We start from the raw sequence: 15,413 nt of genomic DNA on the forward strand, positions 1-15,413 counted from the left end.
GAAGTAAATTTATTTATCCTCTGTAAATGTTCAATGACAATGATCTTTAACACAATTGAACATGATCATTACCATATAATTACTGTTCAATTAACCGGTATTTAATATGTGGTAAAATGTCGGCTTGACAAAATAAAAAAAAAAAAAATTCTCTCAAAATTGAAAAATTTCTTTTTTTTTAACAGTGGTGACGTTTTACGCATACAATTTCTATCAAAACAAAAGCTGAGATATAAACTGAAGAAAGTATAACTGAATCCTTTTTCATTATAGATCATTTCTTTCACAATTCAATTCATTTTGAAGGAAGCATCATCATCATGAAGTTAAGCTACCTCATATCAGTAGCATCGTTGCTTGCTGTTTCTGAAGTTAATGGCTTTGTTTTACCTCAATTGTTTCTTAAACATTGGGGTCAATCTGATCCGGAATCATCAATTGCAGCAGCAGCATCATCATCATCATTATTACAAATTGATCAACTTTCTATATATTCTCCTACTGCTAGTGCATCTCCATCCTTAATTGCTGAGATCACTCAACCAACCCCAACTCCAGAACCAACCCAATACCTTGAAAAAAGACGTAAAGATGTCATTGTAAATAAAGAATATGCCGCAGAACAGGCTAAAAAGGCAAATAAAGATGGGAAAAGTGATGCACCAAAAGCTTGGATTAGAACTATTTCATCAACCAAAGTTGAAATCGTTACTCCAACTGTGGTAGCTGGTGTTACATTCAATGCTCAACCTCCTAAAACTACTAATGGTTTAGAACCTTGGATTTCAATCCAAAAAAATGGTTTACCCAAAACTATAAAACCTCAAATGAAAAATGGTAATATTAAAAACCCATCTCCAACTTATGGTCATTGGTTTGCCACTGCTACTACTGTAGTATACACCAAAGAAGAATTACAAGCACATAATATGGCTGAAGGTGAAGTTTTTGAACATGAGATTTATATTGAAGAAGATAAAACTGAACATGAATTAAATCCCATGTTAAGATGTACACCTGATTTTTATTTTAAAAAGGGAGTTGCTAAGGATAAATCATCCGAACCATTTTGTTTCCCAAGAGATGGTGAACAATTAAAAATGGATCAAACTTATTTCATAAGTTGGTTTTCAAGATTTTTTGATGATGATCAAATTCAAAATGTTAAAGTTCATTTATCTTATGTAAAGGAAACCGTTAGACAAAAGGGATTAAAGAAAAGAGATGATGAATTTGATGAAAATATTGATTTATCAAAGAGATCTGCTTTGATTGATCAAGGTGCTAAAGTTGATGAAACATCATTTTTCCAATCAGAATGGATACCTAAAACTCAAGGTTATTTCCCCTTAACCATCAAAGAAGAATGGATTGGGGATAATGATTATTATAGAAAAGTCTTAGTATCAATCCAACCTGATGTGGTTGAAGAAAATGAATTCAATCATTTAGCTAATTCTATTGTCATTGAAATTGCTAAAGGTCTGAGAGTTTCTAAAGGTCATTATACCGATTTAAAGAAATTAGAAGAAAAATTAGCCGATCCAAATTATGAAGTTGTGGATGGAGTTGATTTTGAAAAATATTATGTTATGATGACTATGCCAACTATGGTTGCTGTATTTGCTTTAGGAATGTATTTATTCGTATGGTATAATAAAGTTGATTTAAGTCATTTGAAAAAGAGAACTTTTGCCAGAGAAAATTTCAAACATAGATTAGTACCATTAAGAGGTAAACATAAAGAGTATGCCCCATTGCCTCAATATAATAGTAATAATATTAATAAGACTGATTAGTTAGTCAGTCTCTCATTCATCCATCCATCCTCAATATATATTTGACACTTTCTTATATAGTTATTTAATTATGATTTTTAAACTGAAACTCAAACCATTTTAATAGAAATTAGTTAATCCAACGATTAACACAAATAAGTCAGACATACATACCTCCCATTGTAACGTAACTGTAGATCTAAATCATTAATTTTAAACTTATACAGTTCATCACGTGTGTAGAATTTTCCTTTTCGTTCTAAGCATAAGAAAAAAAATATGACTTATCAGGGTTAACCACTACGGTATAATTAGCAGAATATAATTATAAGGAGGACGACATACAGGTTGTAAAGTCAAATTATATAAATTAGGAGAATATTGTTGAAACCATATCATTTCATACCATATTATATCAAACAGATTTAGTTTAGTGGTTATTACTAATTTTGCATTTTGTACTATAAATACTATCACCAATCTCATTCCCATCCATCATATTTTTGTAAGCTAAATCAAAATTTCAAAATTCAATTTCAAATTCAAATTCAAATTTTATATATAAATAATTGATACCAATTTGTTCCAACATCTTCTACAGCCCAGGGACATCATGACTTTCCCACCTGTGAATTATCCTGAAGATTGGAGTCAAGGTTGGTACTTGACTTTCCTTTCATCATGTATGTGTCTATTAGGATGTCTTATCATCTATTTAGATGATTTATATTATTTATTACTTCCAAAGTTTATCACATCAAGATATCCGTTTCATCTTAAAGAGAATTATACTTTTTTAAATGCTTCGTTAGCGTTTAGTGCTGGTTGTTTATTATTCACATCTTTATTTAGATTGTTACCTGAAGCATTACAATATTTAAAAAATTCAATCCAAGATGAAGATGACTTAACTCCATTACCTGTTAATGTGGAAAGAAGATTACAATTTGATTTGATAGTTTCTTATATTATTGGAGCTGCGATCTGTGTATCATTCAATACCATTCTTCATCTTATAACCAGTGAATCCGTGGTTCATTGTAATCATGGTGATCATGATGATGAAGAAGCTGAATTGATTAATAATGATATTCATGATAAAGGTAAGATTCAAGAAGCTCATAGTCATTCTCATCATGAACAACATCAACATCACGAAGAAAGTAATAGTCTGCCCCGTAAGTATCATCATCATCACCATCATCATACTCATAGTAATGAAGATCATGATATTGATCCTAAGGATACTCAAACTAGAAAACCAAGTGATCCAAATTCCCCAGAATTTGGTGATTCATCAGATACTTATTCCACCTCATCAAATCCTCAAGAATGTCAAGGTACAAAGAGTTCATGTCAAACTCAAATTGAAGATCATGATGAATCAACTCCTTTAATTGAAAATCAAAAATCAATTAAACAAAGAAAATCAATCATACATTATTTCTCATTACATCTTGATGATTCTGATGATGTTGGGGAATGTAAAGGTTATTCATCAGCTGAGTTATGTTTATTTAATAAACATCATGCGGTTAATATAGACCCAACTCAAACTCAACTTCATTTTTGTGAATTACCAGAATTAAACAGAACTCAATCTGATTTAGCCACTGCTACTTATGGAGCTATAGATTCATCCAATTTTACCAATGGGGGTGAAGTTTTAATTGATCCTTTCCATCATCCTATTCATCATTCTATATCCCATGCATCCCATAATAATGAAAGTCATCATAACAATCAAAGTTTAAATCATGGAGAACATAAACTGGATCATCATCATCATATAAATACCCCTTTATCCAGATTATTATTAATTGGTATTCAAACTACATTAGCCATAACCTTACATAAATTACCAGAGGGTTTTATTACTTATATTACTTCAGAAACAAATCCTGAATTAGGAGTTTCTATCTTTTTAAGTTTATTATTACATAATTTCACAGAAGGATTTTCCATGTGTTTACCATTATATTATTCATTCACTGCCGGTTCATCTAAGAATTATGCTAAATTGAAAGCCATAGGTATTAGTGGATTACTTGGAGGGTTAGCTCAACCATTAGGTGCATTATTAGGATATTTATTTATTGCTTATAATAAGAATAGACTCAGTGATGGTTCTGGGGATGATGATGAGATTATTGATATGCAAAGTTTGAATTTCATCTTTGGTATTACATTATCAATCACCAGTAGTTTCTTAACTGTCATTGGTCTTTCTATGTATGGATCTGCAGTTGCCTTTGGTGGATCATTAAATTCAGTATTAATATGGTGTATTATTGGTATTTCAGTGATTGGATTATCATCTATTGCAATAGATTAGCTGCTATTTAAATTATAAAAACATATTTTTAGGTTATACATATATACATTCTTGTCTTTTTTATCAATCGGGTTTACTTTATATATATATTTTAGATTAGCAATAATTAATAAATTCAATCAAATATAATAACATCTACATGGTAGCTTATATAGTTGTGTATGACACGACTGGGCTTACAATTCCGAAAAGGGAGTAAAACTTTGGTCACCACGCACGACCTCAAATTCAACAAAAAAAAATGGTGATACATCCCAGCATCAAACAGAGGATTTGAAACAAGGGGATATTATCACACATGGGATATACAACAGTTGTTTTACAGCATTTATTAGATATTCCTTATATCATTATTTTCAACATTAAAGGATAAATATAATATACTATTCCATTCAAGAAATCATCTTATGACGAAAAACGCATTCAATAGTATAACAACCATAATATCATCAATCAATAATATAAGTATAACTTCAACAATCACACAATCATCCATATCATCCATAACAACAACAACAAGATCTAGATTCAATATACATTAATAGCATCTTGTCATCAACTAAGTTATACACTTTATCAATATTTATTTCATCTGTCTTTATCATCCAACATCTGTTTTATTTTAAGTTCTAGGGATGATGGCGCATGAACTACCTTCTTCCATTCTTCATCTTCAAATTGATGGAAATGGCGGTAATACTGGTAATAAATCAAATCAAGCTAAGAATTCTAAGGAAAAGAATCATAAAAGACAACCAAGTAATGATGATAGACGTTTACCAAATGGGGCAAAGGTTAATTTTGGAAATGGTACTGGGAATGGAACTCTAAATGGATCTAATAATAGACCTAAGAAACCTTCCAAGCAGAATAGTAATACTCCTGAGCCTGAGTCAAAGAAAAAGAACCAAAATGGAAATCTATCATCAGTTGAATTAAGTACTTCACCAAGTTTACCAGATGGAAGTAAACCAAATTTTTATAATGGTAATGATAAGAATAAAGATTCATCTAAAGGTAGTAAAAAGAAATCAAATCTTCGTGATGCATCTTTACCAAATGGTGAAAAACCAAATTTTTATAATAATGATTCAAAGCCAAGACCAAAATCTTCAGAACAATCTTTACCTAGTGGTGAAAAACCTAATTTTGGTAATAACAACAATAAAAAGAACGATGATAATAACAACAACAATAACAAAAAAGATCCTAAAGATGTTTATGCTGGATCATCATTTGGTACTTCTCCTGCAGCTTTAAATTTACCTAAACCATCATTTAAAAGTTCTCCAAAACAAAACAATGGTAGTAATAGTGCTGAACATTCTCCAACTTCAAGTGTTTCAGGTGGATCATCATCTCCTTTAAGTAGTGTTCTTAGTCCAAATAATAATCTACCTCCAAGATATCCAGTTACTGCTTATCCACCAGGAGCTGGGCCTCCTGCTGCAAATTATATGCAAATGCCTCCACCCCCACTTCAACATCAATTTCCTCCAAATCAATACATTCAACCTGGATTTGCTTATACTATAACTCCACAAGGATTTATTCAATATCAATATCCACCATTCCAAGCTCCAATGCCAGGAACTGGTTTAGCTCCAATGTATGGAGGAAATAACTATAATTTACATAGTCAAGGTCAAGGTCAAGGTCCAATTCCGGTTCCAATTCCAACTGGTTCAAACGATTCTACAAATGGTAATAAAGGACAAAAGATTTCGTTTAATGATTTATTAAGTTCTTCAAAATAGTGATACCTATCTGGTATTACTGTGTTTTTATGTTTCCAATGTTTTTATTTCATTTTACTACTACTACTACTACTTTTTTTTATTATTGTTTATTTTTTATTTATTTGGAGATCAAATTCAGTTTGTTTTTTTATTAGTTTTCATCTTAAACTATAATTGGGGGTACTTTTATTATCTTAGTTTATTTTTATCATTCAAATTTAATGTTATTCCTATATCAAATTTCCAATCCATTCCATTTTCAATGCAATTCATTTCATATTCTACAAAATAGGTGAGTTTATCACTCTTGTTTGTCACATGATTTTTCCTTTTATCAATATTATTACTATTACTAGAATGATTAACGAATATGATTATGAATAATGAATAATTCATAATTGGTCTATAAAGACCAAAACCTTTTAACAGTGGTTTTTTTTTAAAGTTTTTTAAATTTTTTTCTAATTTTTTTTAGCTTTTTTTTTTTTTTTTTGACTCTTTTTCTTTTTTTTCTTTTTTTTTTTTAAATAGTAACTTCTATGTATACATTATGTATTATTTTGAATAATTATAGATTAGATGTTATAGTTTCTGTTATAGTTGTTATAGTTACGAGTAAATTGTGTGTGTAATTATAGTTGTGTTGCATAAGCTTTTTTTGGTTATAGGCATACGCACGTGAATATGTCTAAATCAAAATTACAGGAATGATACCTGTAGCGAGAATGGTTCCACTTGGGATACATGAAACCGACATACTAAGTAATTATAATAGTATGAGACCGTAATTAGTCTCATATGGTAGGCAGAGACGAAGAAGCCGACTAAATGACAAAAGCTATACATCAAATATAAATTCAAATAGTTAAAAGCTTTGTCATATATCTCAAGTCATTTGAATAGAAAGTTCCTTGCTACCACTTCTAAACCTTGTTGTTATGAATCATAGTCCAATTCCCTCATCGAATCTCTTCTATACGAACTTTTAAAACAAATGTAAACTTTAACCCTAAAACTTTAAATTGGACTGTAGTGGTTATAAGTCGATTGTTACAATTCTACAGGTTACATCAACAGTTTTACTAATTACATCACCAATTCTACAGATTGACACCATTCCTTATTTTTACAGTTTACCTAAAAAAAAAAAAAGTAAAAAAAATAAGGATTCAAATTTTGGAAAGGATCAATCAAAAATTTTGGCTGTATTTTGTATTTTAATATCATCAGATCTTTCTCTTCTTCAATATCATCAAAGTACTACTTTCTTCTGGATAGTACTACTTATTAGCTCAAACTCAGTATTGTTAGTGTGATTTTTGATTTGTGGTAGTAAGCATCTTTTTGTTGTTCTTTCCTTCTCCTGATATCGGCATTATAAGCCGTATTCCATCTTATTCATTACCAAAAAGTCATATCATACCAAGTTATTAGTGGTTAGATCATACTATAATTCATTCCTTATTTATACCTTCTATCCTTAATATAATCTGATCTTTAAAGTCAAGATCAAATCACCAAATCATTATACATAAAATATCTATACCAAGATGACGATGAATAATAAAGAAATTAGAATTGTGGCTTTACTTGTATTGGATACCATCTTCTTCTTATTAGAAGCTATCATTGGGTATTCTGTCCATTCCTTAGCCTTGATTGCTGATTCCTTCCATATGCTTAATGATATCATCTCTCTTATAATCGCTCTTTGGGCTGTAAGAGTTAAGAATACAAAACCTGCCGATGGGAAATATACTTATGGTTGGCAAAGAGCTGAAATCTTGGGAGCTTTAATTAATGCAGTGTTTTTATTAGCTTTATGTTTCACTATCGTTATGGATGCCATTCAACGTTTTTTCGAACCTCAAGAAATTTCAAATCCTCAATTAATTTTAGTAGTGGGTATTGCTGGTTTAATCAGTAATGGTATTGGATTAGTATTATTCCATGAACATGGCCATTCACATTCTCATGGTGGAAGTTCCAGTGAAGAACATATTCATGATGAAGAAGCTGAAATCGAACAATCAAATGTAAGCTCAGTTTATGAACATGGTCATAGTCAAATTACAGATTCAAATACAAATGTATTTGATTATTTACCTGATACCGTGGTAGGAAGATATAATGAATCAAGTCCTTTAATCAAACAAGATGAATCAGTAGATAAAGTTAATAATGGTCATGATCATGGATCTAACGGTCATACCCATAGTCATGGTACCAGCAACGATCATCATGATGATCATGATGATGATCATGATGATGATCACGAAGCTCATGCTCATGCTAATCAAAAGAAAAAATCAATGAGTATGGAAGGTGTATTCTTACATGTTATGGGAGATGCTTTAGGTAATATCGGGGTTATAATCACTGCATTATTCATTTGGAAGACTGATTATAGTTGGAAGAATTTAGCTGATCCCGTTACTTCATTAGTGATTACGATGATTATTTTCTCATCTGCTTTACCATTATGTAGAAAATCATCCAAAATTTTATTACAAGCTACTCCAACCAATATAAATTCCAACTTGATTATTAAAAAGATTATCAACTTACCATTAGTTAAATCAGTTCATGATTTCCATGTTTGGAATTTAAATGAAGAAATCTTAATTGCTTCTTTACATTTAGAACTTGAAGAAAATTGTTATACCACTAGTCCAACTCCACCAAATGTACAAGATGAAGTAACCATTACGAAAAATTTTAATCAAATTGATAAAGTGTTATTTTTAAAGGCTGTGGGTCAAGTTAGATCCGTATTACATAAATTCGGTATTCATTCCGTAACGATTCAACCTGAATTCCAACAAATATCACCAGTGAATGGGGCTCTTTTATTAAAGAAACAACCTTCAGTATATGGTAAATCCAATAGTTTAAATTGTTGGATTGATGATGTGGCAAATTGTGATACTGATAGATGTAAGTAAGTAGGGACCATCCTACCTTATATAATAACCTTTGTCATGTCTTCATCGTCCTTAATCGTTTACAAGTGATGCATAGTCTGTGTCATAGTTTTAGTTACATTAGTTCTTTTTCGTTCTTTCTTTCTTTATAACGTTCCTTTTTATTCTGATAGAGACTTAGTTTAAAAATATATTACATACAATTTTACTTCTAATTAAAAAAAATCCTTTCTTTCATTTATTAAATTTATACCCTATATGTGTAAGATATGATCAAATTACATTATAATACAACCTTCATCTGATCCATTACTACCTCTAGCATATATTGAATCGGATGGTCCAGCATTTACATTTTTCTTCTTATCGTTAGTTAAAGTGGAATTAGTAGTTGTGGTACTTAATTGACTGGGCATACGTTTATTGTTCGTCATGGTTGAATATTTCGTATTGACGCTGGTATTGGTATTCATTCTTGATAATGTATTCGTATTTCCATTTCTGGAATTTGATGATGGAGTTGACTTTTTCTTTAAGATTGATAATCGTTTTTTCTTATTTGAATTTGAAGAGGAGAAGGAGTTAAGATAATCAAATGAATCATCTTCATCATCAAATGTATCATCAGTATCAGTGGTGAAAGTACTAGAAGTTTCTTCATCCACTGGTTTTACATAACTCTTTTTCATATCTCCACTAGAACTAATAGTAACATTATCATCATCATCATGACCCATCATACTACGACTCGTATCATGATCCATATCGTTTGACTTATATAACGATAATTGAGATGAAGTTTCACTCATAACTTTGGAAGAAGGTGAGGAATTAATAGTTATGTTTGAATGAGAATCAGTTAATAAGGTGGAATTGGTAGTGGTTTTCGTTATGGATGGGTTTCGAGAATGAACTGTGACTGGCATAGTAGGAGGTAATAATAATGATGAAGGAGGTCCTGGTGGTTGAGATGCACTAGTTGGAATCATATATGAATCAAATTCATGGATTATGACTTCATTCCCATGATAAGCTAATATATTCAAGAATTGGGAAATGAATTTATTCAATGATATTTGATTTTCAAGGGATAATAAAGCTCTTTCATTATCATTTCCACTATGATTAATATAATTCATAATATTGTTAATTAAACATTCTCCAAATAAAGTATATTTCTCTATATCATAATCATAAATTCGAGAATTTTGTTTACTTAATTTGATAATATACCCTGTGGGTAAGACTTTATTAAATTCAAGATAATTTATGAGGATACATATTAGATTTATCAATTCTAAGATTTGATATTCATTCAAGACATTATTAAAATCATCATCAGAATCTAAATGTTCGTTATAAGTATGATTTTCTCTGTTGAATACTAAAGTACAAAGATCATATTGAAATTGAATATAATTGGAATCATTATATGTTACAATTGGTAATTGAGATGTAGTGGATGTTGGAGAAACAGCATTAGTGATAGATCGTATACTATTAATGGATGATATGGATAATTTTCGAGTATGGATTGATAAACTACCTGAACTTGTACTATGAAGTAAACCTATTCTTGTTGTATTTTGTAAATTGGTGGTGGTAGTGGTTGAGACGGTATTGACTAAGTTTAAACTATTCCATATAAGTTTGATACAACTTATTTCATATTGGGTTAATTTAAATTCTGGAGCTGATGTTTGGGGTGTTATTGGTTGTTGGATTTGATGGGATATTTTTGGATTTAGCATTGACGATGGAGGTTGTTGGATAGTTGTTACAGATACCATGTTTTGCCGTAGATAAAATGATGAAAAATGGAGAAGAAAGAAAGAATGAATGGAAAGAATGAATGAATGAAGTAAATAAAATGCAAAGGATACAGGTAAAAGTGGATGAAGATTGACGTATGGAAAACACGATTCTATAATACAATATAATCTAATGAACAATTAAGTTTTCTTTACCTTTGCTTCCTTTACTCCGCTTGAATCAATCAATTAATCAATCCGATTTAAAAACTTAAAAAGGCTAACAATGAAATGGAAAAGGTTTGTTAATGAAAGATTCTAAAAAAATATTAAAAAACTACCAGATTTGGAGATTTACTTTGCATTTATATTTATAACCTTAAACAGACATATATATATCTATCTATCTGTCTTGAGGGATATTATTTTATAATAATTCTGTTCAATCTAGACTTAGTTGGGAAATAGTTACAGAGGGAGTAGAGATGATGAGAAGATATTAACTGTAGGCTAAATGATACAGTACATGCACAATGTAAGGTTCTAAGATCGTTGAAGTGGGATTTAAATTAGTTACAAAAGCTTTACAGGACAACTTTTAACCATTAATAGACGAGCAACAGACAATCACAAACACGTTAACTAATTGATATATAACATTGAACAATGTAACATTCAAATGAACAATGAAATTTTAGGAATCAAAGCTTACGAAATTTATTTTTAGCATTTTGTGGCATTTAATTAATTTTAATCGACATTGAAATGATGAGGGAGAGAGAGAGAGGGTTTGAGAATGATAGTAGATATGAAGCATACATATCATTTGAATGAATACGAGTAGATAGCAGATAGAAGGGTACCATCACAACCTATCAAACAATGAAATTAGCTTACCGTCTAAGGTCTATTTATTTGTTTTCAATTGTTTATTTATTTATTTGTTTATGTATTTGTTTGTTTGTTTGTTTGCCTTGAAATATTTTGCAATTCCGTTATTTCGTATAATTTTACTGAAACATTATACCTCAGAATGATTAGAAATACTTCAAGTTCAATCATTAATCAACGCCTCTTAAGACCTACTAACTTAATATTGACATTGACGTCGCCTCTTTACTCCTTTAGGATATGGTTGTAATGTATTCAAGGCAATTAATTACATATTTAAAACTACTCAAAGAGGGTTACAAACCTCACCCATTTTTTACTGACCCTTCCCCCCCAAGAAAAAATAAAAAATAAAATTTCCTTCGCTGCTACAGGGAGCCTATTTACAACCCACCGCTAAATTTCTTTTGTACCATACAACTATCCACAACTTACACTTTACTATGAAACGTCGTAGATAGTATGTAAACATACCATTATCTTGTTTCAACTCTAATCTATACCACCCCTTTTACAAAGTTTAATCCATAATAATAATATTTTTTTCAAGATTTGCATTGACAACCCAAACCTGCCACAAGATCAAATCCCCCTTTTTTGCCGTTTGTAGAACTGTCGAAATGAAGAAAAAAAAAACTTATCCCAGAATTTCCTAATTGGGCAATAATTACAATTTCTGGTATGTATGTCATCCAAGAACTACAACTTCAACTTCAACATCTACAACTATCAAGAAAAGTATCATCATACTTGTTTCTTCTAATATACACAAAATAAAGCTAAGAATAATAATATAAACTACTTAGTTAATAATAATAATAAATAATTGTAATCGTAAAAATAATAAGTAAAAGAATTGAAAGTAAAAAAACCACCCTCCAATTCTATATCAAACTGATATCATTAAAACCAATCTTGTTGTAATTATAAATCGATGTTCGAATAAATAAATTCAAACAATCATTCAACGTGGTTAAATAATATTTTGAAAAAGTTGTTATAGTAATAGGAGCTGTAGCTATAGTAACGTGAGAAATTATAATTAGTCCATTTGTATTTTTTGGTGTTTTGTAATTTTATTGGGTATTCCATTCTTCAAATATTATGACCTTTTCTAAATAATTCTAAATCATATGGTGTAGATTGAACCTTATATTTACCACCCTTCCTTGATCTACTACCATGTAATCTATATTGTGATGCAACATCCTTTGATTTCTTACTGAAAAGTGAAAATCTTGATTTTGATGATGTGCGTGTATCAACAGTATTAATCGATGCATTATCACTCATCACAGATGGATGAGACATCTTGGAGGTCATACTATATCCTGATGAGGCAACCATTGGACTGGCAGAAGTTCTTCTTGGAATATTACCAGCAGATGAAGCACTAGCAACAGATGTAGCTCTAGTTGATGAAGTTCTAATAGAATTATTAGAGTTCATACCAGTAGAAGAAGTTGAACTAGCAGAACGACTAGTTGAAGCAGTAGAAGTTGAAGATCTAGTGGATGATGATGATGAACTACCAAAGAATGATGAAAGTCTTTGTTTAAATGATAATTTAGCTGGTGGTTCAATAACTCTTGATTTATAATTCAATCCACCCTTTTGACCATTATTATTATTATTCTTATTATTAGTTGAAGTACTGAATGAATTAAGCATATCAAATGAATCATCTTCATCAAATACTGGAGTTTTAGGTCTGAATTTATTAGAATTAAAGTTTCTTGGTAATGAGATAGTAGTTGAAGCTCTTTGATTATATTGTTCACTAAAATTACTAGTTGAAGCCATTGGAGGTGATGATCTTTTAACAGTATTACTTGACATAGAAACATTAGTCATGGATACATTTTCTGGAACATTATAACCTAAAGTTTCCATCTCCTTCTTTAATACAAATGAACTTCTCATGAAACCCATAGAAGCTCTCTTAGTACCATATGAATCACCCGATTTACCCATTAATAATGATGGAGTAGATGAACAATAATTTCTATTCAAGGATCCAAGATTGGAAGTAGAGGTTGATACTTGGTAATGTTGTTGGATTTGGGATCTGTAAGCTGGTTGTTGTACTTTATTATTATTATTAAAATCAAGACCAGTAACAGCTTGTCTACTGAATTTAGATTTTAAATCAGTAGTTGGTGAACTATTAGCAGATTCAGCACCTGAACTTATTGATGATTTATAATCACTATTATGTAAAGATAAACTTGAATTTCTTGAGGATGTATCTTCTTCATCAGTAACTGATTTATTACTTTCATCACCTCCATAAGTAGTAGAATTACCATCTTCATTATCACCATATTTGGAAGAAGCATTATCATCGAAATCAGCTTCAACGATTGGAGCTAATCCTTTCAAACCAAAACTATTATAATCAAAAGTACCTCCAGTTAAACCGCCTCTTGACAATGAACGTTCTGGAACACTGGTTGGTGGTTCAATATTGATTTGTGCTGGTTGTTGATGTTCTCTAAAATTATCATTTCTCATATATTCAAATTCCTCTTGTTCATCAACTTCTGAAGATTCTGGAGATGGAATATGAACTGAATTAGATCTCTTGTGTCCCTTTCTACTACGAGGATCAAATTTCTCAATTGGTTTAGAATTAGTTGCTTCTTCATAATCTTCATCTTCTGAAGATGATGATATTAAAGATTGTTGATGTTGTTCTAATTTAGCTAATAATGATGGAATTTCAGGTAATTTCTTTCCTTCTGAAGATGAGTTTCTTCTACTTGATCTAACTGGAGTGAAAACTTCTTCTTCTTCTTCTTCTTCTTCTTCATGTTTTACAACAGGTTGTAAAGCTGGAACTGAAACAAAAGTATCATGATCTTCATGAATTGAAGAAGCAGAACTATGGATTCCTCTTCTAGTCTTTCTTGGATCAAATGGAGTAGAAGGTGGAGTAATAAATGGAGTAGTTGTACCAGAAGTAGTAGTTAACATTGATCTTAATGAAGCAGACATATTTGAACTTGAAGCAGCCACTGGTTGATGAACCTTTTGGAAAGTACTCATTTGAGGGATTTCAACTTGGATTGGATCAGCAGTTTCATATTCAACACTTCTTCTGAATCCTTTATATTTCTCATTACTATTTAAAAGGAATTGAATTGATTTAGATGGATCTAAAATAGATGATGGTTTTGTAATTCTTGGTTGTGGTCTTTGAATTTGAATTTGGGGTTCTTGAATTTCTTCATATTTAGAAGTAATTGGAGTATTCATTGAATTAGATCGGTTAATATTTAATGGAGCAACCATATCTTCAGAAGAGTCTTCCATTTCTTCTTCTTCATCATCACTATCAGAATATTGTAATAAAGAATTAGCAATATAGACATAAAGTTTAACCCATGAAGTTTCAACTTCAGCTGATAAATCAGGTAAATATTCTTTAAGAGTTGAAATAATAGCAGGACCCATTTCTTCTAAATAAGTAACAGCAACAGATGTGAATATAGCATTTTCAATATTAAATTGATACATAAATTCATCCAACATTCTTGGTTCATTAAGATATGAAAGGGAAAAGTTTAATAAATCACTAAAGATAGCAATATGATGATTTAAAACTAAATCATCATTAAAGATAGATCTAAATTTTCTATTGTTGGAAATCATAGTGGAATATATTCTTGAAATGAAATCAATTCTTTGATAATTAACTTTATTTTCAACTTGAGACCATGATGTTTCAATGTTTAAGAGCTCAGAAGCTCTTAAGTCTAATTGACCAGGCATTTTTGATAATCGTTAGTTTGAATAAAACGTTCACAAATTATAATAGATTGGGTAAAGGTTTATGGTAGCTTGGATAATGATAACAAAAGAAAGAAGGATTTTTTTGAATTGAAAACCAATTCAGTGATAAGAAGAAACTACCTTCGTTTTATATATTTATTTGTAAAGCTCTTAATTAGGAAATACGAAATTCAAGGCAAAAGGCGAATTACTTAATTAAG

The 15,413-nt window shown here is 30.3% G+C and overlaps 5 protein-coding genes across 5 annotated transcripts; 3 read left to right on the forward strand and 2 right to left on the reverse strand. All coding sequences in view use genetic code 12, as the record gives it.

Annotated features, from left to right (window-relative positions):
• Positions 1 to 320: 320 nt before the first annotated feature.
• On the forward strand, positions 321 to 1,799 carry DFJ63DRAFT_310151 (uncharacterized protein; the record flags this gene model as incomplete). Its single annotated transcript, XM_064905544.1, has 1 exon — positions 321 to 1,799. One exon carries the CDS (start codon positions 321 to 323, stop codon positions 1,797 to 1,799), a length of 1,479 nt encoding a protein of 492 aa, XP_064764324.1.
• A 296-nt stretch (positions 1,800 to 2,095) lies between these two features.
• Positions 2,096 to 4,250, forward strand: DFJ63DRAFT_5021 (Zn(2+) transporter). The gene has a single exon (XM_064908858.1). It carries the CDS (start codon positions 2,392 to 2,394, stop codon positions 4,111 to 4,113), a length of 1,722 nt encoding a protein of 573 aa, XP_064764325.1. The 5' UTR covers positions 2,096 to 2,391; the 3' UTR covers positions 4,114 to 4,250.
• Positions 4,251 to 4,748: 498 nt separating this feature from the next.
• On the forward strand, positions 4,749 to 5,870 carry DFJ63DRAFT_310153 (uncharacterized protein; the record flags this gene model as incomplete). Its single annotated transcript, XM_064905545.1, has 1 exon — positions 4,749 to 5,870. One exon carries the CDS (start codon positions 4,749 to 4,751, stop codon positions 5,868 to 5,870), a length of 1,122 nt encoding a protein of 373 aa, XP_064764326.1.
• A 3,184-nt stretch (positions 5,871 to 9,054) lies between these two features.
• On the reverse strand, positions 9,055 to 10,566 carry DFJ63DRAFT_332493 (uncharacterized protein; the record flags this gene model as incomplete). The annotated part of the gene is made up of 1 exon (XM_064907687.1): positions 9,055 to 10,566. One exon carries the CDS (start codon positions 10,564 to 10,566, stop codon positions 9,055 to 9,057), a length of 1,512 nt encoding a protein of 503 aa, XP_064764327.1.
• A 1,947-nt stretch (positions 10,567 to 12,513) lies between these two features.
• DFJ63DRAFT_332494 (uncharacterized protein) lies at positions 12,514 to 15,192 on the reverse strand (the record flags this gene model as incomplete). The annotated part of the gene is made up of 1 exon (XM_064907688.1): positions 12,514 to 15,192. The coding sequence occupies one exon, from the start codon at positions 15,190 to 15,192 to the stop codon at positions 12,514 to 12,516; it is 2,679 nt and encodes an 892-aa protein (XP_064764328.1).
• Positions 15,193 to 15,413: the final 221 nt, after the last annotated feature.

This window comes from Scheffersomyces coipomensis (assembly GCF_036884675.1).
Source record: "Scheffersomyces coipomensis strain NRRL Y-17651 chromosome Unknown DFJ63scaffold_1, whole genome shotgun sequence".
Taxonomy (NCBI): domain Eukaryota; kingdom Fungi; phylum Ascomycota; class Pichiomycetes; order Serinales; family Debaryomycetaceae; genus Scheffersomyces; species Scheffersomyces coipomensis.